A 26,064-nucleotide genomic window follows, 5' to 3' on the forward strand; every position below is an offset into this window, starting at 1 on the left:
AGGAATCAAGGGGTGAAAGTGGAAGCGGCACACTCACCATCACCCCTAGTGATCCACTAGCAAAATTTTTGCTTTCTGTTCCCGCGACATTAGGTTATACTGGCCTAGACGTCCTAGCTACAGAGGGATGAATGCTGCTACCGGGAGACACAACAATGATTCCATTAAACTGGAAGTTAAGATTGCCACCTGGACACTTTGGGCTCCTCCTACCTTTAAGTCAGACTAAGAAGGGACTTGCAGTGTTGGCTGGGGTGATTGGCCCAAACTATCAAGATGAAATCAGTCTACCACTCCACAATGGAGGTAAGGAAGAGTACTCATGGAATACAGGAGATCCACTAAGGAGTCTCTTAGTATTACCATGCCCTGTGATTAAGGTCAATGGGAAACTACAACAGCCCTATCCAGGCAGGACTACAAATGGTCCAGACCCTTCAGGAATGAAAGTTTGGGTCACTCCACCAGGGAGAAAAAAAAAAAAAAAAAAAAAAAACCATGACCTGCTGAGGTGCTTGCAGAAGACAAGGAGAATACAGAATGGGTAGTAGAAGAAAGCAGTCACCAATACCAGCTATGGCCACGACCAGCTGCAGAAATGAAGGCTGTAATTGTCATGAGTATTTCCTCCTTCTTTTGTTAAAAACATGTTTGTGCATGTATACACTTGTACTAAGAAAATATCTTCATTTTATTTCCTTTTCCTTTATCACGTGACATAAGATTTATTTACTTCATATCAGCATTTAAGTATTGTTAACTTTATGTAATAGTATTTGGGTTAGGGATTGGTGCATTTCTGGTTGTACGAAGGATAGTTGTATTATGCTAATCAGAATTATGACTTCATTATTGTCTTTATTTGAAGATTATGTATAATCTCAAATGGAGATGTGTATGGATTCAAGTTGACAAGAGGGGACTTGTGATGGTTAATACTGAGTGTCAACTTGATTGGATTGAGGGATACAAAGTATTAATCCTGGGTGTATCTGTGTGGGTGTTGCCAAAAGAGATTAAAATTTCAGTCAGTGGGCTGGGGAAGGCAGATCCACTCTTAATCTGGTGGACACAATCTAATCAGCTTCCAGTGAATATAAAGCAGGCAGGAAAATGTGAAAAGGAGAGACAGGCCTAGCCTCCCGGCCTACATCTTCGGATTCTTCAGTTTGGGTACTCGGACTGTCTCTCCTTGCTCCTCAGCTTGCAGATAAGCTATTGTGGGACGTTGTGATTGTGAAAGTTAATACTTAATAAACTCATATATATATACACGAGTTATATATATTAGGATATATATATAATAGTTCTGTCCCTATTAGTTCTGTCCCTCTAAAAGAACCCTAATCAAGCTGCGTCCCAGAGATTCTGGTACATCGTCTCTTTGTTCTCATTAGTTTCAAAGATCTTCTTGATTCCTGCCTTAATTTCATTATTTACTCAGGAGTCATTCAGGAGCAGGTTGTTCAATTTCCATGTAGTTGTGTGATTTTTAAGTAAATTTCTTAATCTTGAGTTCTCATTTGATTGTGCTGTGATCTGAGAGGCTGTTATGATTTCAGTTGCTTTGCACTTGCTGAGGAGTGTTTTACTTCCAATTATGTGATCGATTTTAGAGTGAGTGCCATGTGGTGATGAGAAGAATGTATATTCTGTTGTTTTGGGATGGAGAGTTCTGTAGATATCTGTCAGCTCCTCTTGATCCAGAGTTGAGTTCCAGTCTTGAATATCTTTGTTAATTTTCTGTCTCAATGTTCTGTCTAATATCGTCAGTGGGGTGTTAAAGTCTCCCACTATTATTGTGTGGGAGTCTAAGTCTCTTTGCAGGTCTCTAAGAACTGGCTTTATGAATCTGGGTGCTCCTGTATTGGATGTATATATACTTAGGATAGTTAGCTCTTCTTGTTACATTGATCCCTTTACCATTATGTAATGCCTTTCTTTGTCTTTTTTTATCTTTATTGGTTTAAAGTTTTATCGGAGACTAGGATTGCAACCCCTGCTTTTTTCTGCTCTCCATCTGCTTGGTAAATATTCCTCCATCTCTTTCTTTTGAGCCTATGTTTGTTGAATACAGCATACCAATGAGTCTTGACTCTATCCAGCTTACCATTCTGTCTTTAATTGGGGCATTTAGCCCATTTACATTTAAGGTTAATATTCTTATGTGTTAATTTGATCCTGTCATCATGATGCTAGCTGGTTATTTTGTAGACTTGTTTATATGGTTGCTTCATAGTGTCACTGGGCTGAGTACTTCAGTGTGTTTTTGTAGTGGCTGGTGATGGTTTTTCCTTTCCATATTTAGTACTTCCTTCAGGAGCTCTTGCAAAGGCAGGCCTGGTGGTTGTGAATTCCCTCAGCTTTTTTTTTTTTTTTTTTTTTTTTTTTTTTTTTTATCTAAAAAGGATCTTATTTCTCCTTTGCTTATGAAACTTAGTTTGCCCGGAAATGAAATTCTGGGCTGGAAATTTTTTACTTAAGAATGTTGAATATTGCCCCCCAATCTCTTCCGGCTTCTGTTGAGAAGTCTGCTGTTAGTCTCATGGGCTTCTTTTTGTAGGTGACCTGGCCTTTCTCATTTTGACCTTGGAGAATCTGAACGATTATGTGTCTTGGGGTTTATCTTCTCATGGAATATCTTACTGGGGTTCACTGCATTTCCTGAATTTGAATGTTGGCCTGTCTTGCTAGGATGGGGAAGTTCTCTTGGATGATATCCTAAAGTATGTTTTCCAACCTGGTTCCATTCTCCCCACCTCTTTCAGGTACCCCAATCAATTGTAGGTTTGGTCTTTTTACATTATCCCATATTTCTTGGAGGTTTTGTTCATTCTTTTTACTTCTTTTTTCCTCTAATCTTGTTTGCCTGACTTATTTGTAGTTTGGTTCCATTTTGGTCATAGAACACACTCTAAGTATAATTTCAATTCTTTAACATTTGTTTAGCTTTGTTTTATGGCTCAGGTTCTGTTCTATCTTGATAAATGTTCCATAGGCATTTGAGAAGAATATATGTTTTCCTGTTGTTGGGTAGCATGTTCTATATATGTCGTTAGATCCTGTTGACTGGTGATGTTAAGTTCTTCTGTATCCTTGCAGATTTTCTTTAAGATGGGGTCTCACTCTGTCACTGAAGCTGGAGTGCAGTGGCATGATCATAGTTCACTGTGACCTCATTTCCTGGACTCAAGCAAGCCTCCCACTTCAGCCTCTCAAGTAGCTAGAACTACAAGCGTGCACCAACACGCCCGCCCCCAATTTTTTTTTAAGGATGGGGTCTTGCTGTGTTGTGCAGGCTGCTCTCAAATCTGCCTTATAGATTTTTTGGTCTACTTCTACTACAAGGTACTGTACAAAGGTGTTGACGTCCCTAACTACAATTGCGAAGTCTGTTTCTCCTTTCAGTGCTATCACTTTTTGTGTCACATATTTTGCAGCTCTGTTGTTCGATATACATACATTTAGATTGCCATATCTTCTTGGTTAACTGATCTTTTCATCATTATTATACTGTCCCTATCTGTCTCTGGTAATTTTCTTGACTTTATCTGATATTAGTATAGCCATGCCTGCTCGCCTTTGTTTTGTTTTTTAGACGAAGCCTTGCTCTGTCACCCAGGCTGGAGTGCAGTGGCACAATCTTGGCTCACTGCAGCCTCAGCATCCCAGGTTCAAGTGATCCTCCCACCTCAGCCTCCCAAGTAGCTGAGCTTACAGGCGCCCACCACCAAGCCCACCTAATTTTTGTATTTTTAGTAGAGATGGGGTTTCACCATGTTGGCTAGGCTGGTCTTGAACTCTTGGCCTCAATTGATCCACCACCTTGGCCTCCCAGAGTGCTGGAATTACAGGTGTGAGCCACCATGCCTGGTCCTACATATGTCTTTTTCCATCATTTTATTTTCAACTTTCATACATTTGAAGTGAGTTCCTTATAGACAGCATACAGTGGGTCATGATTGTTAATCCACTCTGCCAAATGGTTCTTTAATTGGTATATTTAGACCCTTTATATATTATATAATTATTGATATGTTTGGGCTTAAGTATGCCATTTTATTTTTTGATTTCTATTTCTTCTCTGTGTTTTTAATATTTTTTCTTTTCCCTGCCTTCTTATGGGTTATGAATGTTGCGCAGAATTCTGAGTTATCTATTATGTTTTTAGTGTATCTCCTTGTATAGCTTTTATAGTAATTATAAAAGCTGTAATAGGTATTATATTATACATACATAATTTTTCACAGTGAACTGGTGTCATTTTACTAGTTCTACTGAAATATAGAAATTTTACCTCCAGTCATGTCTTTTAGCCACATTTCCTTATTTATAATAAAATTATATTAAATATTTCCTCTAAAAACATGTAAAACCACATCAGAGAATGTTATAATTTTTACTCCAACTGTCAAACATAATTTAGAAGACTCAAGCAGAGAAAGCAAGCCTATTGCATTTACCCATATTTTTATTTATTGTGTTCTTTCTTCTTTTCTTATGTTCCGTAACTCCTTCTTTTTTTTTCATTGCCTCTCTGTTTAGATAACTTTTTTTAGCTGCTCTGTTAGAGTAGGTCTTTTCGTGATGGCGATTAATTCTCTTATTTTTCTTCATCTGAGAATGCCTTGGTTTTCCTTTCATTCCTAAAGAAAACATTCTCTGTGTGTAGGATTCTGAGTTGAGAGTTCCTTTTATTCAGTACTTGAAAAATGTTATGACATTTCCTTCTGTTCTCCGTGATTCCACCGTCATTCAAATTGTTATTCTCTATAAAGAAGGTGTTTTCACTGGCTGCTTTAAATATATTTTATGTCCTTAGTTTTCAGAAATTTAATTAAAATTTGTCTTGGTACAAATTTCTTTGAGTTTGTCTTGTTTGGGATTTGCTTAGCTCCTTGAATCTGTGTTTACCTGAGTTATCAGGTAAATATCCAAGAGAACAAAAGAGGAAAAAAATGATTGGGATAAAGGAGACCAAAAGGAGTAAAAGAGAGAAGGAAAATTTTACCCTAGAGATACAAGCCACTCTAAAAGATTTTGTTTAATGAAAACGTGGGAGAAAGGGGACCGCAGGGAAAGGCTACTGTCAAGAAGCACCGTGTCCATTTCTCCTCCATTCTTTCCTCTTATGAGCCAAAGATAGAAACTAAAACAACCTAAAACTAGGGGGTTGTTTGTGATGGATCCCCGACCAGATTACTTAAGGGTTCATATCTGCTGCTCGCACCCTGAAGGCTGAGCACTGAGCAAAGGCCATGATGCCTACCTGAGGAGTAGGTATCCCTAAGAACCCAAACATCCCAGAATGTGTCTGGGAACATACCAAGGAAAACAGTCTCATTGCAAACAGTAGGCAAAGAGCCAGAATATTTGCTTAAAAGAAGCTTAGGGCTGGATGATGGGGCAGATCTCTGGAGCTGTCCTGCTGCCACCCAGGAATACCTTGTATGTAAGTCCTAATAAATTCATCTACTTACAAACCTAGATTTGTCTCAGCCATTCTTTGGTTTCTTGGCACTTTCTCAGTTTGGGAGTATGTTGCAGTCCCAGTTTTGTTTTTTGTTTTTTGTTTTTTTTTGTAACAGCCTGAGGGAGAGGAATAGAAAAAAAAAATCATAATAACCTGAATTCAGGGTGCCTTAGTCTATTTTGTGTTGTTATAAGGAATTCCTGAAGCTGCGTAATGTATAAAGAAAAAGGATGCATTTGGCTCACAATTCTGATGTCTAGAAAAGTTCAACATTGGGCATCTGCATCCGGTTATGTCCTCAGGCTGCTTCCACTCGTGGCGGGAGTCAAAGAGGAGCCAGTGTGTGCAGAGATCACAAGGCAAGAGAGGAAACAAAAGTAGGGAGAGGTGCCAGAGTCTTTTTAACAACCAGCTCTTATGGGAACTAATAAAGTCAGAACTCACTCACCCCAAGAAAGGGCATTAATCTATTCATGAGACATCTTCCCCCATGACCCAAACACCTTCCACTGGGCTCCCTCTCCAACACTGAGGATCAAATTTGAACATGAGGTTTGGAGGGGATCAAACATCCAAACTATAGCACAGGGAGAGAAAAAAAAATAACCAACTGAATTATATGTAGATATAATTTTTGGTAATTTTTATTTTAGGTTTGGGGGCACATGTGAAGGCTCATTACACAGGTAAACATGTGTCATGGGGTTTTTTAACACATATTACTTCATCACCCAGGTATTAAGCCCATACCCAATAGTTAACTTTTCTGCTTCTCTCCCTTCTCCCTCAAATAGACCCCAGTGTCTGTTGTTTCCTTTTTGTGTTCATAAGTTCTTTCATTTAGCTCCCACTTATCAGTGAGAAGATGCTGGACTTGGTTTTCTGTTCCTGAGTTAGTTTGCTAAGGGTAATGGCCTCCAGTTCCATCCATGTTCCTGCAAAAGACATGATCTTATTCTTTTTGATGGCTTCATAGTAGTCCATGGTGTATATGTACCACATTTTCTTTATCTAATCTGTCATTGATGAGCTTTTAGGTTAATATAGACATAATGAATAGATTGTACATGTACATAGATATAGATATCAAACGTATATCTAAATTAAAACAAACATCCATAATTTCACCCAATTGGAAATCCAAAATTTATATACCAAAGAATTTATACAACAAAAAGATAGATAAGGTTGTGATTGCATTTAGAACTGTAAGGGTTTTTTTGTTTGTTTGTTTTTTGTTTTTTGTTTTTAGAGATGGAGTCTTACTCTGTCACCCAGGCTGGAGTGCAGTGGCGTGATCTCGGCTCACTGCAACCTCCGCCTCCCAGGTTCAAGTGATTCTCCTGCCTCAGCTTCCCAAGTAGCTTGGACTACAGGAGTGCACCACCACATCCAGCTATCTGTTGGCCAGATTGGTCTTGAACTCCTGGCCTCAAGTGATCTGCCTGTCTCGGCCTCCCAAAGTGCTGGGATTACAGGCATGAGCCACCATGCCTGGCCAGAACTGAAAGCTCTAAATTAACTTTAACATTTGCCAAAATGCACCAATTGAGAAACCTCATGGACTTAATAAATACTCAAATTATGCTTATGCCTGAGATTCCAACAAATTTAAACATTATACCCCAAATAAATTTAAAAGATAGCTAAATCACTTTTTAAAAATAGCTATGCCTTATTTTATATCTTGATTGAATTGCCCATAGTTGTTGTACTCAGTGCCTTAAAGTATCTCACATTGAACATAGACTCCATGACACAATAAGTAATAAATTAAAATTAAATTTTTGGCACTCAAAATTGGCTTGATAAAATAGGATCATATAAATCCCGTTAAAATAGTTAATATCATTCAAGGTAAGTTAAAATAGGCCCTTGAAGGACTGAAAGTTGTTACCTAAAACCTCATTTATATAACATAAAAGGGATAAAGGGGATAATTATTCCCTGCTGCTTGTCCATTTAACAGCCCAGTGTTGCCTGTTCTTAAACCTGGAAAATAATAAGCAGCAGGCACCTCACGGTGGAGGACTACAACATTAATGCTGTGGACTTATCTACTAGGGCCTCATATCCAGTATCTAATATGACTAAAATTACCAACTCTATCCAGTCAATAACTGCTAAATACTCTGTTCTTACAGACTTGGCTAATATGTTCAATATGTTCAATTCCATGCCAATTTCAACAGACTCCACTGTAGTTTGCCTCTATTGTGGAAGAGACACAATATACCTCTTGCAGGCTACACCTCGGTACCTTCATAATTTTGCATTGATGCACACATCTTACAGACAAGATCCTTTTTAATACTTAATTTTTCTAGAGTAGGTTCACAGCAACATTGAGCAGAAAGTACAAAGATTTTCCATATACCCACTGCCCGCATTCATGCATAGCCTCCCCCATTAGCAATATCTCCCATTAGCGTGGTACATTTGTTACAATCAATTAATCTAAATTAATACATCATAATCACTCAAAATCCATTGGAACTTCTACATTAGCATTCATTCTTCTTGTACATTTTATGGGTTCGGAAAAATGTATAATGACATATATCCATTATATAGTATCAAACACAGAATTTTCATTGCCTTAAGAATCCTCTGTGGGTCAACTATTCATTCCTCCCACTCCCTTAATCCTTGGAAACCACTGATCATTTTACTGTCTCCATAATCTTGCCTTTTACAAAATGTCATATAGTTGGAATCATACAGTATATGGCTTTTTCAGATGGCCTTCTTTTTAAAGAGACAGGGACAGACAAGATCTTAAGTGCATGCATCTTCCTCTGGGAGCACAGATATGATATTACATTAATAACCTCCTCCAAGGAGATGTCATTTAGTCTACTCATATGGACATAAAAGTGCAACATCTTTTCATCCTTTTTGTGTTCTCATGGCAAAATATTCTTCACTTACAAATTTTACTTAATCTCATTGATACTGTAACTTATAAATCAACCCACTTTAAATGTGGCCCCCTCAAAAAAAAGGCTCTACAAGCTATCCAAATTAATACCAACAGACACACCCATTGGTGCCTGCAGAGATTCCTTTACTGAGGAGACTTTAACAAGCTCTACTCATGCCTCCTAAAGTCTAGGCCACCTGTGTTGGCTACGAATTGCCTGAGTGCTCTCAGCCTCATGCTATATGCCATTAAAACCACAAATGACTAGCTCTATACTGGGCTCTCCTGGACATAGAGGCTCTCACAGATTCTGAGTCCGTGACCCTCCATACCTGGCTACCTGTTATGCTTTCGGTCATGGAAACAGCACCCTGTAAGCTCAGCCCCTCAGAGGGCCCAGGTTTGTCTCTATCCTGTCTCAAGGAGGCTACCAAGTCCTGGGGTCTCTAGCATATTCACACGCAGAAGGGAGTGACGTCCCCTGTCCTTGGTCCCTTGCCAGATGCCATAGTGCTGGAGGAGGTCACCTCTCCCCCAGACCCCTTGGCTACCTGGGAAGCTCCTTTGGATTGACTGAGTGAAGAGCAGTAGAAGTTCACAAACTATATGAATGCCACTGCCAACCACCATACGTGATGGAGCTAGTTGGAATATTACTGAATGCTGGATGCCCTGGCCAACAAATGGCCCCATCTCCACATTCTTTATGAAGAGTTGAGCCATTGCCTAATGAATTGTCCCTTTTAGATTAAGGAACACTAAGAACCTCTTTCCTCTTAGATATCCAAAATCACATGCCTGTGTATATTAAGGCCACCATATGAGGCCTTACAATTACCGAGGTGATAACCAAGGCAGACATTTCACATTGCAAAATACACCCTGAATGGGCTCCTGAAAGAGGCATTCAATAAAACTTTCATGACTCTAATAGGTCCCAAATAGCCATTTTAACTGAGAAACATAAGAGTCTCTCCAAACAACTTCTTTTAAAGTTCCAGTCCAACAAACGGACCTCTCAATGTGTCTTTATCTTGCCCCAGGCTTTAACTTAATTTTATAGATTTTCAATATCAAACCCCTCCCATCAGGGGGACACAGCAAGTGTGTATATTCTCTGGGGACCAATTAATAGTGATTGTCCAATGGGCTAGGCAGCTGCTTATCTGATATGAGACCCGTTTGAGCCTAAACTTCAACCATAAAACAAGCAAGCAAGAAAAACCAAAACTCTGTCAAATGCAGCTGCACACCATTCTGTTTTGTTTATCTTTTTGGTTTTGTTTGTTTGTTCTTGCTTTTTGTTTTCGTCTGAGACAGGGTCTCACTCTGTTACCCAGGCTGGAGTGCAGTGGCATGATCATGAATCACTCCCCTCCTCTACCTCCTGGGTTCAGGCAATCCTCTCACCTCAGCCTCCCGAGTAGCTGCAACCACAGGCACACGCCACCACACCCAGCTAATTTTTTATGGTTTTTGTAGAGACAGGGTTTTACCATGTTGCCCAGGCTGGTCTTGAATGCCTGAGCTCAAGCAATCCACCTTCCTTGGCATCCCAAAGTGCTGGGATTACAAGCATGAGCTGTCATGCTCAGCCTGCTGATCTTACTATTGATGTGGGTGCTTTTGTTGTTTTACCATCTGGAGGCACCAACCCTCCATACAAGCCATTGTTTCAATCAATCATGGCAAATGCTAAGCCCCACATCAACCTGAGTCTGTATCCACTTAAAAGAAACACTCAAGACCTATATCCTAGATGACATTTTCCTGCGTAGGAGCTCAATTTTAAGCAGAGAAACAGCATGATGTGATTCCAGTCTTCATGTAAATTTTGTGGTGTTTAGAGAAAGGACTGGAGATGATGCTGCCTCAGATGACACCGATCCAGCTTACCATCAGAGATGAATTTACTCCTGCACCAGACATGGCATCACCCTAGACACAAAAACCTTCGCCCCAGTGACATCCATGGACTGTCTCTTCTCAGGCACAAACTGGACACAGAACATTTGGCCTTTTTCCCTCTGATATCAGGGATTCTATTATGTTTCTGAGTGTACTGTCTGCTTAGCCTATCATCCTGGCATACTCCTTGTCTCAGCCAAAACATACACCCCACACTCCCATGCCTGAAGGAAAATTTAACAGTAGTTACCACTACCTATGCCATTCTAAAAATTAATGGAGGGCCAAGCACAATGACTTGTGCCTATAATTCCAGCACTTTGGGAGGCTGAGGCAGGAGGACTGCTTAATTCCAGGAGTTCCAAGCCAGCCTGGGCAACATGGGGAAACCCCGTCTCTACAAAACATATAAAAGTTGGCTGGGCATGGTGGTGTATGCCTGTAGTCCCAGCTACTCAAGAATCTGAGGCAGGGGAATCTCTTGATGTCAGGAGGTCAAGGCTGCAATGAGCTATGACCACACCACTGCACTCCAGCCTGTGACAACTCTTGACCTCAAGTGATCCACCCACCTCGGCAAGTTCTCCATTTTGATTAATCTCTTCATTGGCTGAATTTCATTGCAATGTAGTTTTCAAGAAGATATTAGAGAACTATGTTTTCCATGTCCATTGGATAAGAATGTTGGATATTTCCTTTATAGTCAAATGATATCTTGGTATGGCAAAACATGTGTAGATAATGAATTTTCCTAATATCCCTTAAGGAATATCTATAAAGAACTTACGAAGAAGTGAACATAGGCTAATCCCAGTTTTCCAACATCACGTCAAGTTGCTTAACTTGCAAAGTTTTCAAAGACATATTTTTAGAGAATTAGAGAATGTTATCAAATATATAATGAAAAATATCTCTGTAGCCCAGTCCATCTTCCATGATCCAAGTGAGCATTGGACAAGATTTAAACATCCTTTTCTATACTGATTATCTGGGAGACACTGGAAAATGTCAAAGGCGAATTGGTCTGTAAAAGAATTGATTCTCTGGCCGGGCGCAGTGACTCACATCTGTACTCCTAGCACTTTGGGAGGCTGAGGCGGGTGGATCACGATGTCAGGAGTTCAAGACCAGCCTGGTCAAGATGGTGAAACCCCATCTCTACTAAAAATACAAAACAAAATAGCCGGGTGTGGAGGCAGGCACCTGTAATCCCAGCTACTCAGGAGGCTGAGGCAGGGAATTGCTTGAACCCAGGAGGCAGAGGTTGCAGTGAGCCAAGATCATGCCACTGCACTCCAGTCTGGGCAACAGAACGAGATTCATCTTAAGAAAAAGCAAACAAACAAAAACAAAATGAACAAACAAACAAACAAAAAGATTTGATTCTCCTCAGGTAAGATATTTGAAAGAGCCTCTTCCAAGTCTTTCACTGTTCGAGTTGTTGTCCGATAGTAGGATTCAGGGTAAATTACTTGCAAGTTTAAATCATACTGGCAGCTTGTCTTGCCTTCAGGACTCAAGTAGAAGATCTTTGTCATGACACACACTTTTTCAGTGTAACCACCAATTTTTGCCAGTTTCTGTTTTAAAGTTTGGGCAGTTTGTGTAGAATAGCCTTTAAACTCCTCATCCTGTACCGTGTGGAAGGTGTATAGGACTGGAGGCTTGTCCTGGGAAATCAGAAGAGCATCACAGAGGACTTTGTGGTTCTCTTGCAAGCCCAGATCCAAAGACCAGCTCCTAGAGAAGATTAGTGAGCCCTTACTGACAGAGCCCATTTCTTCACATATTAATTGCTCAAGTCCTTCATGCTGTGAGAACAGATTTCTGCAGAGGGTTTCTGGAGTACAAGTTATCTTTTCTGATAGCCCTAGATGGGGAAATAATGATAAATTATAAAAGATTGAGAACTTCCAACTTAAGCCATGGATACAAAGCAGCTTGTATCAGATTAATTCTCCCACCAAAAGCAACTATAAAAGCGTGTAAAAGTGTATCAGGGCCAAGCATGGTTGCTCACACTTGTAATAACAACACTTTGGGAGGCAGAGGCAGGAGGATCACTTGTGCCCAGGTGTTCAACACCAGTCTAGGCAACATTGTAAGACCTCTTCTCTACAAAAAGGTTAAAAAGTTAGCCAAGCATGGTAGTGCATGTTGGTAGTCCCAGCTACTCAGGAGGCTGAGGTGGGAGGATCACTTGAGCCCAGGAAGTTGAGGCTGCAGTGAGCTGAGATCATGCCACTGCACTCCAGCCTGGGCAACAGGGTGAGACCCTGTCTCAAAAAATATATACATTTATATATTTTTTTAAAAAAATTTATATATATATGTATATATATAACATAAAACTATTATTTAAAGGACTGGAGAGCAACCAATACAAGCAGGACTTAAAGGTCTACAATCTTTAATAGAGAAGAAGCACAGGAAGTAGCTTCACATTCACCTCTGCTTTTTCCCTAAGGAGATTTTCCATATCACAGCATTGGTAAATAGAGCCCACACAGAAATCAGCAGTTTTACTAGGCTAAAGAAAAAAGAGGTCAGAATTCAGGGCGGCCAGAGGAGCTGGGATTTCAGAAGCAAAATCCCAGAGAAGATGAAACTGCAGAGAAGCCAAAATCTACCTACAAATTTCCCTCAACTCACTGGCTAATACAGGTGAGATGAAACACAGAAGAAAATATAAACTGGGGCTGGGTGCAGTGGCTCATGCCTGTAATCCCAGCACTTAGGAGACAGAGGCAGGTGGATTGCTTGAGCCCAGGAGTTTGAGACCAGCCTGGGCAACATGGTAAAATCCTGTCTCTACAAAAAATACAAAAATTAGCTGCAGTTAACTGTAATCATGCTACTGCATTCCAGCCTGGGCAACAGTGTGAGACCCTGTCACAAAAAGAAGGGAAGGGAAGGGAAGGGAGGGGAGGGGAGGGAGGGGAGGGGAAGGGAAGGGTAAGGGAAGGGGAAAGGAAAGGAAAGGAAAGGAAAGGAAAGGAAAGGAAAGGAAAGGAAAGGAAAGGAAAGGAAAGGAAAGGAAAGGAAAGGAAAGGAAAGGAAAGGAAAGGAAAGGAGAAAATATCAACTGATCAACTGGGAGATTAAAGAGCTGAACATCAATTTCATCAGCTTCATGGTGCTCAGGAGACACAAATTGGAATTCAACTCCCAGCCAAGTAGAGGGGTCTTGGTAAATATCCCAGACTTTAAGACCCCAGAAGAGCCATGACCTAGTAATTGTGCAAAATTAAAAGCTACTATACCTAGAAAAGCATAAAACAAAACTTCAAAAGAATAAAAGTAATCACTGGTGCTCTACCTGCCTGCCAAAAAAAAAAAAAAAAAAAAAATGTGTAACCCTATCTGGAGAAATGCAACATCTACTGAAGTCTCTACAATTTGTAATCCATGATACTATACAAAATTAAGAGACAGGATAAAAATCAGAACAAATTACTAGAAAATAAGAGAAAAACTGGATGAGAGAAAAAGACTGGCAAGTGCTTCAGATATTGGAGTCATCAAAGAGGGACTTTAAAATTACTATAATATCTTTTTTAAAAGCCCCAAAAGATAAAATAGATGAAAAGATAAAGATATCCTGATTCTCTTACAGGCTCAGAAAATTGAAATCAATGGATAAAAATCATCAGGGGTTTGATACCCTTAAGCCCCTTTGTTCAAGGGTCAATTGTATGTAGTAATATCCCAGAGGTAGCGTGACAGATCAGTGGGTGAAACTGAGTTTTCAGTAACTGGATCTAGGAAAAGTGGTTATCCACATGGGATAAAATGAAATAGCCCCCTACATCACTGCTTATAGATGTGGATTACATATTTAAATGTTAAGTGCAAAATTTTAAAATTTTTAAAAGAAAATAAACAGAAATATCTTGATAACCCCAGGGTAGGGAAAGATCTCTTATACAAGGCACAAAGAGCACTAAACCACAACATTTTCAAATGGTAAGTTTGACTATATCCAATTTAAAACTACTAAGGAGAATATGCCTTGCAAAAAGAAAAAATGCAAGTCATGAACTTGGAGAAGACATCTGAAATCCGTAATATCTGTGACTAAATGAGAATTTTATGTTAGAATATGTGAATTACTCCTAGAAATCAGTAAGTAAAAGACAAAACCTATTACAAAAATGAGCAAAAGACAGAATCGCCACTTCATAGAAGATACAATATCTTCTATGGCAATAAGCATATGGAGAGGTGCTCAACCCAATCAATAACCAGGGAAAGGCATACCAAAAAGAGATAGCATTTTATACCCATTTGACTGAGGGAGAAAAGAAGTTCAAGAGGTGAACAAGCAGAAAGATGAAGAGAGAAGTCAGGCATTGGAAGAGATGTGGCATTTCCAATATATTGCTGGTGGGAGTAAAGTGAGCCACCTACTTTGGAAATTATCTTATTGGCATTATCTTATTACTTAAATATTCACACACTGCCTGAACCAACAATTCTACCCCTACTTAGGCACCCAAGAGAAACTCTTGCACGTATGCATCAAAAGACTGAATAAGAATATTAAAGGTAACACTGTTCACATAGCAGAAAACAGGAAGTAACTCATTGCCTATCAACAACAACAGGTGAATAAATCAGAGATGCTGAGTATTTCTTCAGTAACTGAATATAGCCATGCCTGAAGCTGGGTGCCAGTCCAGACTGCTCAGTGACATGATGTATATTCTTCCTTTTCTGCTTAAACTAAGCTGAATTGGGTTGCTCTTATTTTCAAGTAAAGAAGTTTCTATTACACCAAGAAAATTATAATCCAAAGCTAAAGAAATAGAATTTGACAAATTCAATGACTAAAAACACCAAAGAATTTCCATAAACACAAGAATGTGCTTCCATAACAAATGTCAAGACAGAGCTAGTTTGAAGAGAAGGAGGTTTAAACATAGTCGCACCAACAACTCCATGGAAGCCAGAATTAAACTACCTGGAAGGTGATATCTCCGTGGCTGAATTTTGAAGTTAATATATTCACGAAGAGGACAACTCTGGGAGACAGGTGATGATGTACTCGCTGGAGAGGGTAGTTCTTCATATACTATGGAATAATATTAGAAAACAAAATCACACTCTTAATTTGGCACAAGAGAGATTCAACCTAAGTAATGAAGACTCTACTTAGAACTGACCCTGCATTCCCAATACAAAATATTAGATATTGTGGTTACATATTGTGGTTAGATTCCTAGGTCAGATACAAATTGTAAAATTAACCCTTGATGCTGCTGAAACACTCTATACTTGGAATGAAAATTAACAGTAAAAATGCTTTGATAGCAACTTAATACATTGCCATATAACTGACTTTATTTTAAAAGAAGTTAAAATTAGAAGAATGTGATGGCTAGTGAAGGAAAGCTGGGTTTTATGCAGATTCTGAGGGACAAGCTTGCATTTTCAGAGATTTTTGTTAAATTGCTAGTTCTGGTCTAATTTCACTGGAGTCTTTCCTTTTCCAAAACCAGATAAAATCTCAGCATTATTCTTCGCTCATTGGTACAACTTAGGGTTACTCTTTGGCTCATAAATGTGAGAGGAAGAGGGAAAAGGCTTTACAGGAAATAAATGGAAAGGGGGTAAAGAAAGATGAAAGAGCAAGTAAGTAAAAGAGTAAGTGTTCCCGAAAGAAAGCAATGGTTAGTTATAGAAACTAAGCTCTGAAAGAAAAAGGAAAAGAATTGAACAGGCTTTCCTTGAAAGTGAGCAAAGATGTGGTAGAGAAGAAACATCTAGATCTTTGCATCAGATAAGGCTACTAAGAGTAGATATTTACTTATTGTATGAAATATCTGTCTTCTAAGTGTGTAGAAGAAAACAAGAGGCAGGGAAGTATTGATTATATCCACCAGAGATTAGTAAATTAGATGCTGAAATTTGAAGACTTTTTTTTTTTTTTTTTTTTTTTTTTTTTTTTTTTGAGACGGAGTCTCGCTGTGTCTCCCAGGCTGGAGTGCAGTGGCCGGATCTCGGCTCACTGCAAGCTCCGCCTCCCAGGTTCACGCCATTCTCCTGCCTCAGCCTCCCGAGTAGCTGGGACTATAGGCGCCCGCCACCTCGCCCGGCTAGTTTTTTGTATTTTTTAGTAGAGACGGGGTTTCACCGTGTTAGCCAGGATGGTCTCGATCTCCTGACCTCGTGATCCGCCCGTCTCGGCCTCCCAAAGTGCTGGGATTACAGGCGTGAGCCACTGCGCCCGGCCGAAATTTGAAGACTTTTAATCTCGTCCCTAATCCCAAAGATACAATAAAACCTTCCTGCCACCCAAGCCAAGTGTGTCCTTATTGCCAATCCTCCTTCCTCAACCTCGTTCTGAATCCACCATGAACTGGATCCATTCCTTCTCGGTCAGCTGCTTCACTCTGTTATCTTTCACGTGCCAGGAATCAGGCTTTTTAGCAAACACTGCACAGCAGAAGCGCTCCACTCTGAGTGCATACACATATCCACAAAGACTTCCTTTATCATATACTCCAAGGAATTTGCATAAGTAATTTATCGTCCCCTTCTCCACACAGAAGTGATGCACAGGCAGTTTCCCAATGGAATTTTTTGTTACTTCTTCTAACTTAGTAAGGTAACTCTTCTCTGATTTAAAGCCAATTATTTCTTTATCTTTATTTAGACCAACGAATAAATATCCTCCATCAGTATTTGCAAATGCAGAAACATATTGAGGGAGAATCTCTCTAATTCGTTGTAACAACTTTTCTGTTGAGAAGTTTTTAATTTCAACGTGTGTGGATTCAGTAAAGGTCAATTTTTCTTTATAATTAAGTTCTGTTCTGTTAAAAAAATCAGCAGCCAAGGCTTCCATGTTACTTTCTTCTTGTACATCAACACAGGCCCTCTTTGCGGGCAATTCTGGTCTTAAATATGCTCTCCCTCCAGTTTTTTCCTTGTCTTTGAGGAACTCCAGTGCAGCAGAAGCATTCATGACTTTTGCAGACGTTACATCTCTCTTGTACAAACTGGAGCTCAACGTGGCAATCTGCAGACTAGAGGTGTCCAGGCTCCATGATTTCACAAAAATGTGAAAGTAGTTACCATTCTGCATGAAGTCCAGGAAATTAGGAACAAATGGCAGCATATTACTAAAAGAATTTTCCAAATCTAGTCCTATTCCATCTTTTTTGTAACTGTAGTCTTCATTCTCAACTTCAGCCTTGATCACTCCCCCTCCAGAATTCAGCAGAGCACACACAGCTCGTGAGATATTTTCATTCTGCTGTTTACTCAGTTGACGATCCTTCATTTTGTTTCTATTGTTCTCTCCAAGAGTAACTCTTCCCACATTTAGAACCAGCTCAGCATAATTTGTGTCTAAATCAATACTGATGTTCATTTTCCCAGCAGTTAAGCAGTTTCCAAGCAGAAGTTCTTTTCTGTAAAATAGACAGAGTCGTTAGAATAGGAGCTAAACCAGAGAGACAGCACATTCTGCATTATGAGGCAAACACAGAAAAATCCTTTACTGTATATTTTCCACTAGACTGGTAAGTATATGAGTCTGAGATAACTAATTTCTGACAAATTTTGAGCTCAGGCGGTCATAATTTATACGCCTACTGAATTTTCAAATTTGTTACAACTGTTTTATATGATCTTATTCTAATAATTTTAATTTTGTCTTTATATGTCCTTGTGTCCTTTCTCATCACTAATATTGTACAATTTGTTTTCTCTTTTCTTTCTTTAAGTAAATCCCTGGAGGGATTCTACGTTTTTATCTTCCCAGTGGACCAGGTTTTAGTCATACATATTATTTCTGCTTTACTTTTTATTTTAGTAATTTCAGCTTTTACCTTCATTGATTATCTCCTTTTATGGGAAATCCTTTTGGAAAACTGCCAGATAGGGTCTAAGAGAGTCCAGCAATAAAAATCTTAATTATTTTTTATTCTTATAAGAATGAATTAGATTCACAAATGTTGGGCATTGATCTCAAGCAAAGTAGAACAACTCACTGTGCCCTTTCCCTATCAAACATCCATGTTTTAAATGAGGTAGTTGTGGCGGCAAGCCACCCAGGTGCCAAGGCAAGAGACCAAGGGCACTAGCTGTTCCAGTATAATAAAGAAAAAATATAGAATTAAGAATAGGTATACTAAAAATAGATTATAGATATGATTCTATATGATTATCATTAATCATTAGTTTGTAGTATTATTCTTTATTCCAATACTATAATAATCTTTGCTCTACAATTATAACCTAGAAAAAAACAGGCCATACAGAGATAGGAGCTGAAGGGACACAGTGAGAAGTGACCAGAAGACAAGAGTGTGAGCCTCTGTCACACCCTGACAGGGCCATTAGAGGGCTCCCTGGTCTACTGGTAACGCCAGCACCTGGGAAGGCACCTGTTACCTAGCGGACCTTGGTCTAGTGGTAGCGTCAGTGCCTGGGGAAGGCACCCATTACTCAGCAGACCGGGAAAGGGAGTCTGCCTTCCCCAGGGGAGTTAGAGAAGACTGCTCCACCACCTCTTGTGGAGCAGCCATCTGGAGGCCTAACCATCTCCCTGTGATGCTATGCCTCAGCAGTCACGTTCCTGGTCCACTTTCATGTTCCACACTGTACACCTGGCTCTGCCTTCTAGATAGCAGTAGCAGAATTAGTGAAAGTACTAAAAGTCTTTGAAATGCATAGAAAAAATAATGGCATGAGCTGTCCTCTCTCCACCTTGGCTACCAAACAGGGAAGGGCCCCCTGTCCAGTGGACACGTGACTCACATGACCTTACCTATCATTGGAGATGGCTCACACTCCTTACCCTGCCCCTTTGTCTTGTATCCAATAAATAACAGTGCAGCCTGGCATTCGGGGCCACTACTGGTCTCCACACCTTGGTGGTAGTGTCCCCCTGGCCCAGTTGTTTTTGTTCTATCTCTTTGTCCTGTGTCTTTATTTCTATGATGTCTCATCTCCACACATGAGGAGAAAAACCCACAGACCCTGTAGGACTGGACCCTACAGGTAATATTGGTTTTTTTGTTTGTTTGTTTTGTTTTGTTTTGTTTTGTTTTGTGACGGAGTTTTGCTCTTGTTGCCCAGGCTGGAGTGCAATGGCACAATCTCAGGTCACTGCAACCTCCGCCTCCTGGGTTCAAGGGATTCTCCTGCCTCAGCCTCCCAAGTAGCTAGGATTACAGGCACCTGCCACCACACCTGGCTAATTTTTTTTTTTTTTTTTTTTTTTTGTATTTTTAGTAAAGACAGGGTTTCACCATGTTGGCCAGGCTGGTCTCCAACTCCTGACCTCAGATGATCCGCCTGCCTCAGCCTCCCAAAATTCTGGGATTACAGGTGTGAGCCACCATGCCCAGTCAAGGTAATATTCTTATATACAAAACACCTGTGCCCTACCTTGAATGTTTGTGTCTTCCCAAAATTCATATGTTGAAATTCTAATGTCCAACATGATGGGGCCTTTGGGAAGTGATTAGATTAAAGGGTGGATCCCTCATGAATGAGATTAGTACTCTTCTAAAAGGGACCTTAGAAAGCTAGCAATGGCAGCCTGCCATCACAAAGGCAGAAGCAGGGAGGTGCAGTTAGGGTTGCACACTTTCTGGAGCCCATGGGAGCCCTGCCTCTTCCAAGCCGGGATGTGAGCTTCCCAGGTGCTTCTGCAGCCACCCAGACCACCACTGTAGACCCAGGCCTTCCGCTCTAAGGAGCATGCTGGAATCCTGCCCCACAACCCTGCCCCATGCAGCTGCAGTCACCCAAGTCGAGATTGCAGATTCAGGCATCCCTGCAATCTTGGGGCCTGGGAAGACTCCCCTGCCCTCGCAGGCTCAGAAGTGGCTGCTCCCACTGCCTGGCTTCTCCTTCTCCCTGCTACCAATGCCCACTCTGGTCTGAGAGCAAAGACTGGCCAAATTCCGGAGACATAAATGGTAGTGGGAGGCAGACAGATTCCTGGGTCAAAGGAAGTAGTCCCTGGTAGGGCCACATCTTCAGGGCCTGAAGGCTGGGGACCGGGCTGCCAGTCCTGTGGACTGTGGGGGCTTGTGGTGCCTCTTCTGGGGCTGCATGTGGACTGATGGCACACACTTTCTCCACTCTGAGGTCCATAAAAGCCTTGGGCTCAGCCAGAGCAGGGTCAGAGGAGGAAGAGACGAAGAGAGGACCAACTTCAGAGAGGAACTACCCTCTCTGCTGATAGCAGGAGAGGACAGGACAACAAGCTGCAGAGAGGAACTATCCTCTCTGCTGAGAGCTTCAGAGACCTGCAGAGACGTTGGGACTACAGCTGCAGAGAGGAGCAACTGTCCCCAGGGCCTCCTCTCTGCTGAGAGCAGCAGACGTAGGAAGGACCAGTAGCAGAGAGAAGCTACCCTCCCCAGGGCCTCCCCTCTGCTGACAGCTGAACATTCCACAGGATGACCTGCCTGCAGAGAGAGGAGTTACTCACTGCACGTCTCCGTTGAGCTGTCCTAACACTTAATAAAATTCATCTTCGTCTTGTTCACCCTTCATTTGTCTGCATACCTCATTCTTCCTGGACACAGGACAAGAACTCTGGCAAAGGTGCCACCAGCCACAGAGGTTTCTGGCCAGAAAATCGACACCCCAAAGATCCCATAACACTAGTTCACCCCTTCTGCCATACGAAAAACACAGAAGAAGTTGACAGTCTGCAATTGGAAGAGGGTGCTTACTAGAATCCAATGATGCTGGTATCTTGATCTTGGACTTCCCAGCCTCCAGAACTGTGAGTAATAAATTTCTGGTATTTAAAAGCCACTCAGTTTATGGTATTTTGTTATGGCAGGCTGACTAGACTAAGACAGTGTGCTTTAGTCTATGTATACCTAATCCATTAGCTCTTTTCCTTTAAAATCTATTGGGATCACTGTATTGCTATAGACGAAAATCTAAAAATATTGTAGGTTTTTCAAGTGGCCTAGAGACAGTTGAGAGTAAAGTCCATCATAGGTAGTAATCACTACACTAGGAAAGGGCTATAAAGGGGTCAGAATATTCCTGTCCACTGCTAGACCAATATCATGCAGATACTCAGCTAAGGTTGTGGATACCACCTGTGTCTCTATAAATTTCTGATCATGTGTAAACAATAATAAAATTGAGGCCCCAGATCATTTGGACAACTGGGGTTACATCAAGAGAATTTATATGCAAATCATGGTAGTAACATACAGAGGGAAAAAGTACCATCTATTCCATATAACATTTAACAATTTACAGGGACCAGACTAGATGTTCAATAAATGACACAACTCCTTGTGCACCAGAGTAGTCACCACTCCACATGTGATTTGGGGACTCTGTGCTTTTGCATAGGTGTGCTCTGAGACTAACGTTTTCCTCCACCTTTGTCGCCTGATAAACTCTTTATCATCCATCCCAGAACTCCCATATTTGTCCTTCACTCTCTGCTACTCCCACTGAGCTTTGTACTTGTACTTGGCACTAATTTCACCATAGATCTAGGGAAATATTTAGAAACAAAGCAGTGAAGTGGCCAGAGCAGTTGTTTTCTTTTCTTTTTTTTTTTTTTTTCACTCAAGCAATTATTTTATTCTAATAAATAATTTCAGAATTACATAAAATTCATAGTTAATGAAAACATAGCAAATAATTAGGATTTAACTTCTATACAGAAATGAATGAGCTCAAATATTAATTTAATTTTAGAAATTAAAGAAATTTTATATAGAAACTTTAGAAACATAAAGTTTGACCTCATAATAATTCTCACTGGAATGTGTTTAAAGTAATAACTTTATAGTCCTATAGTGCTATTGATAACATTTTGGATATTCAGGTTAGTGAACATCATTTTTTCCCAATTTTAATAAGATTTCCTAAAACTGCAGCAACATAGTTTCTTTCAACTTTGAGTTAAATGTCTTTCTATGACTACTTGAATAGTTCGCAACCTCCAGCATAAATGGGTTAACTATTCATAGATATTACTTTATGTGGGAGTTAAAAATATAAGAGGTAATCAGACTCACACTTTGTATAATCAAAAATTTCATAGTTATCCAAATATAATTTACTTTATAATATAGTTACATAAATGTTGATTGTAAAACTTCCTCATTTTTGTTCATATATCTATTTTTTCCCATTACCTAATAAAAATTGTCCTATTTAATAAGCTACTAAATCTAAGGTTTGTGTAAAATTTTAAAATATTAGTCCTTCTATCTTCTTTATCTTTTCAGTTGTTTTCAAACTGCAGGAAATCAAGCAAGGAGTCCTAATCATTTAAGATACCAGAAGGAGAAGCTTTGGTTCAGTTCCTACCTTAGACATTGAACCTCAGGGGGTTCAAAGCACTTTCTGTGTTCTGGAATGCCCTCCTTGAAATTATCTAAGCCATTTTCAGTGCCAGGTACCAATCAGCACCAGCAGTGTCATCCTGGCAGGGTGCCCCAGACTGGACAGAACTACCCACATCCCCATTCCTTCCATTTGGGAAACTCAATGGCTCTTCACCCAAGAAACCCTGGGACTTGTGCCTGTGAGGTTGTCCTAGGACCTCATGGCTAGGTCCTATTCCAGGAGAATAGCCTGGCAAGTGCATTGCTCTCACCACCTGGAGCAGGATTTCTTTCACAGGATCAAGTCAGATTGGATTGCCAGGATGGTGCTGATAATGCTGATTTGGGTTGATTCAAATTGTTTATATTGACAGAGGCGCACAAAAAAATATTTACTCAGGTAAAATTTATTACTGAAGCCATCTGGTCCATGGCTTTTCTTGGTTGGGTTTTTGATTACTGATTCTATCTCCTTACTAGACATAGGTCTATTCGGATTTTTTGGCTTTTCCTGATTCAGTGTTGGTAGGTGATGTGTTTCTAGGAATTTGTCCATTTCATCTAGGTTATTTGATTTGTTGGCATACAACTTTTCACAGTACACTCTTATAATCCTTTTGATTTCTATAAAATCAATAGTAATGTCCCTTCTTTCATTTCTGATTTTAGTTGAGATTTTTCTTTCATTAGTCTAGCTAAAGGTTTGTCAATCTTGATCTTTTCAAAAAACCAACTCTTGATTTTTCATTAATTTTTCCTACATATTTTGACTTTTTAGTATAGTCATTCTGACTAGTATGAGATGGTATTTCATTGTGATTTCACTTTGCAGCTCTCTGGTGACTAGTGATGTTGACATTTTTCACGTTTGTTAGCAACTTGTATGTCTTCTTTTGAGAAGTTTCTGTTCATGCCCTTTGCTCATTTTTTAAATGAAGTTGTTTGGTTTTTTCCTGATTCATTTAAGTTCCTTATAGATTCTGGATATTAGTCTTTTGTTGGATGCATGATTTGCAAACATTGTCTCCCATTCTACAGGTTCTCTGTTTACTCTGTTGAGACTTTTGCTGTGCAGAAGCTGTTTAGTTTAATTAGGTCTCATTTGTCTATCTTTGATTTTGTGGCATTTGCTTTTGACATCTTTATTATAAATTATTTGCCTAAGGCAATGTCTAGAAGAGTATTTCCTAGGTTTTCTTCTAGAACTTTTATAGTTTGTGGTCTTACATTTAAGTCTTAATTTTGAGTTAATTTTTGTATATGGTGAGAGATAGGGATTCAGTTTCATTCTTCTGCATATGGTTAGCCATTTATTGAATAGGGTGTCCTTTCTCCATTGGTTATTTTGGTGGACTTTATCAAAGATGAGTTGGTTGTAGGTGTGAAGCTTTATTTCAGGGGGCTCTATTCTGTTCCATTGGTCTACGTGTCTATTTTTGTATTAGTACTATGTTTTGGTTACTGTAGCCTTGAAGTGTAGTTTGAAATGCAGTAATGTGATGTAAGGCTCCCTACCCATTTTGTTCTTTTTGTTTAGGATTGCCTTGGCTATTCAGGCTCTTTTTTGGTTGCATACACATTTTAAAATCATTTTTTCTAATTCTGTGAAAATAACATTGGTAATTTCATAGGAATAGCATTGAATCTGTAGATTGTTTTGGGGAGTGTGAACATTTTAATGTTATTGATTCTTCCAACCCATGAGCATGGAATGCTTTTGCATTTGTTTGTGTTATCTGTGATTTCTTTCAGCAGTGTTTGATAGCTCTCCTCGTAAAGTTCTTTCACCTCCTTGATTAGGTGTATTCTTAAGTTTATTTTCCTTTGGCTACTATAAATGGGATTATGTTTTTTATCTGGTTCTCAGCTTGAACATTATTGTTGTATAGAAATGCCACTGATTTTGTACATTTATTTATTTATTTATTTATTTTATTTTGAGATGGAGTCTTGCTCTGTCACCTAGGCTGGGGTGCAGTGGCACAATCTCGGCTCACTGCCAACTCCACCTCCTGAGTTCACGCCATTCTCCTGCCTCAGCCTCCTGAGTAGCTGGGACTACAGGCGCCCACTATCATGCCCGGCCAATTTTTTTTTTTTTTTTTTTTTTTTTTTTTTTTGTATTTTTTAGTAGAGACGGAGTCTCACTGTGTTAGCCAAGATGGTCTCAATCTCCTGACCTCGTGATCTGCCCAACTAGGCCTCCCAAAGTGCTGGGATTACAGGCATGAGCCACCGTGCCCGGCCTGTACATTTATTTTTTATCCTGAGAATTTGCTGAAGTCATTCATCAGGTCTAGGAGTTTTTGGCAGAATCTTCAGGATTTTCTAGGTCTACAATCATATCATCAGCAAAGACAGATAATTTGACTCCCTCTTTTCCTATTTGGATTACTTTTATTTCTTTTTCTTGCCGGATTGCTCTGGCTAGGACTTCCAGTATTATGTTGAATAGGAATGGTGAGAGTAGATGTCATGATACTATTCTAGTTCATAAGGGAAATGCTTCCAGCATTTTTCCTGTTTAGTATAATGTTAGCTGTGGATTTTCTCATAGATGGCTGTTGTTATTTTGAGGGCTGTTCCTTCAATGTCTGGTTTGTTGAGAGTTGTTAATCACAAAGGGATGTTGGATTTTATTGAATGCTTTTTCTGTGTCTATTGAGATGATCACATAGTTTTTCTTTTAATTCTGTTTCTGTGGTGAATCACATTTATTGATCTGCGTATGTTGAACCATTCTTGCATCCCAGGAATAAAGCCCATTTGATTGTGGTGAATTAGCTTTTTGATGTGCTGCTGGAATCAGTTTTCTAGAATTTTGCTGAGGGTTTGTGCATCTATGTTTATCAGAGATATTGACCTGTAGTTTTATTTTTTCTTGTGTCCTTGTCAGATTGTGGTATCAGGATATACTGATTTCATAGAATATGATTTAGGGAGGAGTCCTCCTACTCAATTTTTTAGAACAGTTTCAGTTGGATTGGTGCCAGGTCGTTTTGTACCTCTGGTAGAATTTGTCTGTGTATCCATCTTGTCTAGGGCTCTTTTTGGTTGGTCGATTTTTTATTACTCATTGAATTTCCTTACTCATTATCTATCTGTACAGGATTGCTGCTTCTTCCTGGTTCATTCTTAGAGGTTGTGAGTTTCCAGGAATTTATCCATTTTCTCTAGATTTTCTTTTCTTTTCTTTATTTCCTTCTTTCTTTCTTTCTTGCTTTCTTCTTTTTTTTTTTTTTTTAACAGGGTCTCACTCTATCACGTAGGCTGGAGTGCTGTGGTACAATCAAGGTTCACTGTAGCCTCGAACTCCTGGGCTCAAATGATTCTCCACCCTCAGCCTCCTGAGTAGCTGGGACTACAGGCATGTGCCACCATACCTGGCTAACTTTTTTAATTTTTTTGGTAGAGACAGAGTCTCA

At 39.8% G+C, this 26,064-nt stretch overlaps 1 protein-coding gene across 1 annotated transcript in view; it reads right to left on the bottom strand.

Annotated features, from left to right (window-relative positions):
- Nucleotides 1-11,531: 11,531 nt before the first annotated feature.
- The window catches only part of SLFN12L (schlafen family member 12 like), a 41,353-nt gene continuing 26,820 nt past the window's right edge, over nucleotides 11,532-26,064 (bottom strand). The window contains exons 2-4 of the mRNA XM_050764910.1: nucleotides 16,644-17,722; nucleotides 15,268-15,378; nucleotides 11,532-12,174 (exon numbers count right to left, since the gene is read on the bottom strand). Coding sequence (XP_050620867.1) covers nucleotides 11,624-12,174; nucleotides 15,268-15,378; nucleotides 16,644-17,722 — 1,741 coding nt within the window. The 3' untranslated portion in view covers nucleotides 11,532-11,623. The remainder of the gene's footprint in view (nucleotides 12,175-15,267; nucleotides 15,379-16,643; nucleotides 17,723-26,064) is intronic.

This window comes from Macaca thibetana, chromosome 16 (assembly GCF_024542745.1).
Source record: "Macaca thibetana thibetana isolate TM-01 chromosome 16, ASM2454274v1, whole genome shotgun sequence".
Lineage (NCBI taxonomy): Eukaryota > Metazoa > Chordata > Mammalia > Primates > Cercopithecidae > Macaca > Macaca thibetana.